A 2,518-nucleotide genomic window follows, 5' to 3' on the forward strand; every position below is an offset into this window, starting at 1 on the left:
CATTTTCTGTTCTGAAAAAGTGTCCGCTGCTGTGTATCACCCTGATATCATCGTTAATTAATACCTGTACCACTATTTATACCAGAAGCAAATCTTTCAGACGCATGAAGGATTCCTAACATCTGCTCTTCTCTGCTAGAAACAATGAGTAATTGGCACTAGAGTGGCTTGATTAGAAAAAATCTTGTGTGCAAGGTGTTGCGTGGTTTGAAAATGTAGGCACCGGTTTTCTTTCTGCTATATGGAGCTGGAGCTTTCTGATAAGTGATTTTTTTTATTCCTCTCCTCACCTCCTGTCTTCCCATGAATACAGCTAACAGCTTTCTATTAAATATATAGTATGTTAGGTAGAAGTCATTTCTTAGTTTCACAATTGTGAGAAGCAGCCTGAAAATGCCTTCCTTCCCCACCTTGAATGGAGGAAAACATGCAAGTAATAACTGAATGGAGAAAAACATGTAAATAATATTAAGCTGGAGCAGATAAAAAACTAAAGTGTAATGAAAAACTTGTTTCATTATGATTTGCAACACTACAGGGGGAATATTTCCCTCTGTGCTGAGACCTGACCAAGGTTATAGACAGAAATGCAGAAGCCAAAGCTGCAGGCTCCTCTCTTCATAATCTCCCTAATTATTTATCTCATTACCCTGATGGGCAATCTTGGGCTGATCACATTGATCAAGACGAACTCCCAGCTGCACACTCTCATGTACTTCTTCCTCTGCAATCTCTCCATTGTTGATTTTTGCTGCTCCTCTGTCTTTTCTCCAAAGGTGCTTACTGGCTTCTTGGTGGAGAAGAAAACCATTTCTTACTCCACCTGCTTTGCCCAGCATTTCTTTTTCCTGGTGTTTGTAACCACAGAGGTGTTCTTGCTGGCTGCGATGGCATACGACCGCTACGTAGCCATGTGCAACCTGCTGCTCTGTGCTATTTCTATGTCCAAGAGGGTTTGCATTCAGCTGGCAGCTGGGTCTTACATAGGGGGGATTTTGAACTCGCTCATCCAAACGTGCTGCTTGCTGCCTTTGCCTTTTTGTGGACCCAACATCATCAACCATCACTTCTGCGACACTAACCCTCTGCTGAAACTCACCTGCTCTGACGACCACCTCAGTAAGCTTTTGCTTGTAACCTTCAATGGGACCATTTCCATGTCTGTGCTCTTCATCATCCTCCTCTCCTACGTATACATCCTCTTCTCCATCCTGAAGATCAGGTCAGCCAAAGGAAGACACAAAGCCACCTGACCGTTACCTTGTTCTACGTGCCCGCGGTGCTGAGCCACATGCAGCCGGGCTCCAAGTACTCCCTGAAAATGGAGAAAGTCACCACCGTGTTTTACACCCTGATCGTCCCCATGCTCAACTCGCTCATCTATAGCCTGAGGAACAAGGAGGTCAAGGATGCACTCAGGAAAGCCGGGGCAAAGAACATTTTTGTGAGTTGCCTGCTGATCGAACTGACCCCAATCAGTTGATAAAACCCCTATTGCTTCCCTTTTTATATCAGCTGGCAGAAGGAGTAAGGAACCACAGATATTTACAGAAGCAGGTACAGCAAAATCAAAGCATGCTTTAAAATCTGCTGAGACTCAATGTTACCAAACATCCTGTCATTACGGGTTTCCAATAAACATTTCCATGTCATCTCTTGCGTTTTTTTTTCCTGTGGAATGATGTAATAGCAGTGGTATTTCATGACATAACAGAGGTGGTAAAAATAAGCTCATAAGAAATTTCTCTCTTAAGCTTAGCTTCTTAAGAAGTTGCACTGATTTAAGTAGTGATTCCTCCAGAGGCAAGTGCCACCAGGATCATAAGGACAGAGCCCACAATGTCAAGCCCAGAGTTGGAAACCTGCAAAGTCTCATTTGTGCGGGCATCAGAGCAGGAGAGGCGAGCAACTCACAGAAGAAGTGGTTGATGCTCCTGGCCCGGCAGAAGGGCAACCTCCCCGCCAGGATGGTATGCACCAGGGCAGTGAGGAAGCCTGTGGTGTACACCAGCACCATCATGTTGTAACAACACACCCTGAACATGGTGGTGGTGTAACACAGTGGCTTGCACACTGCCGTGTGCCGGTCGTAAGCCATCACCCCCAGGAGGAAGCTCTCACAGACAATCAGAGCAACGAAAAAATAAATCTGGGCAAAGCAACCCAAAAGAGAGATGTGGCTTCTCCCCAGCAGGAAGGTCTCCAGTGCCCTTGGGACAACAGTGGAAGAAAGGCAAAAATCTATGAAAGATAAGTGGGTCAGGAAGAAATACCTGGGGGTGTGGATCTGGGGGTCAGTGTTGATTAGCAGGATCATCATCAGGTTCCCTAGCACCACTAAAATGTACAGGGATAAGAAAATTGTAAAGATGGGTATTTGTAGCTCTGGGGCATCAGAGAAACCCAGGAGGATGAAGCCTGACAAAACAGTGAGGTTTTTCTCCATCCACCATTTCTGTATGATGAATTTACATAGAGATAAAATGAATCAGTGAAATAAATCCCGAAGAGAGAAAGA

At 44.9% G+C, this 2,518-nt stretch overlaps 2 protein-coding genes across 2 annotated transcripts; one reads left to right on the top strand and one right to left on the bottom strand.

Moving 5' to 3' along the window:
- Positions 1 to 587: 587 nt before the first annotated feature.
- On the top strand, positions 588 to 1,483 carry LOC104541032 (olfactory receptor-like protein COR8). The gene is given in 2 exon segments (XM_010184990.1): positions 588 to 1,245; positions 1,248 to 1,483. Coding segments are annotated over 2 exon segments (894 nt in total).
- A 336-nt stretch (positions 1,484 to 1,819) lies between these two features.
- On the bottom strand, positions 1,820 to 2,446 carry LOC104541033 (olfactory receptor-like protein OLF1). The gene has a single exon (XM_010184991.1). The coding sequence runs from the start codon at positions 2,444 to 2,446 to the stop codon at positions 1,820 to 1,822; it is 627 nt and encodes a 208-aa protein (XP_010183293.1).
- Between the last annotated feature and the right edge of the window lie 72 nt (positions 2,447 to 2,518).

Source organism: Mesitornis unicolor, unplaced genomic scaffold (assembly GCF_000695765.1).
Source record: "Mesitornis unicolor isolate BGI_N332 unplaced genomic scaffold, ASM69576v1 scaffold2485, whole genome shotgun sequence".
NCBI lineage: Eukaryota > Metazoa > Chordata > Aves > Mesitornithiformes > Mesitornithidae > Mesitornis > Mesitornis unicolor.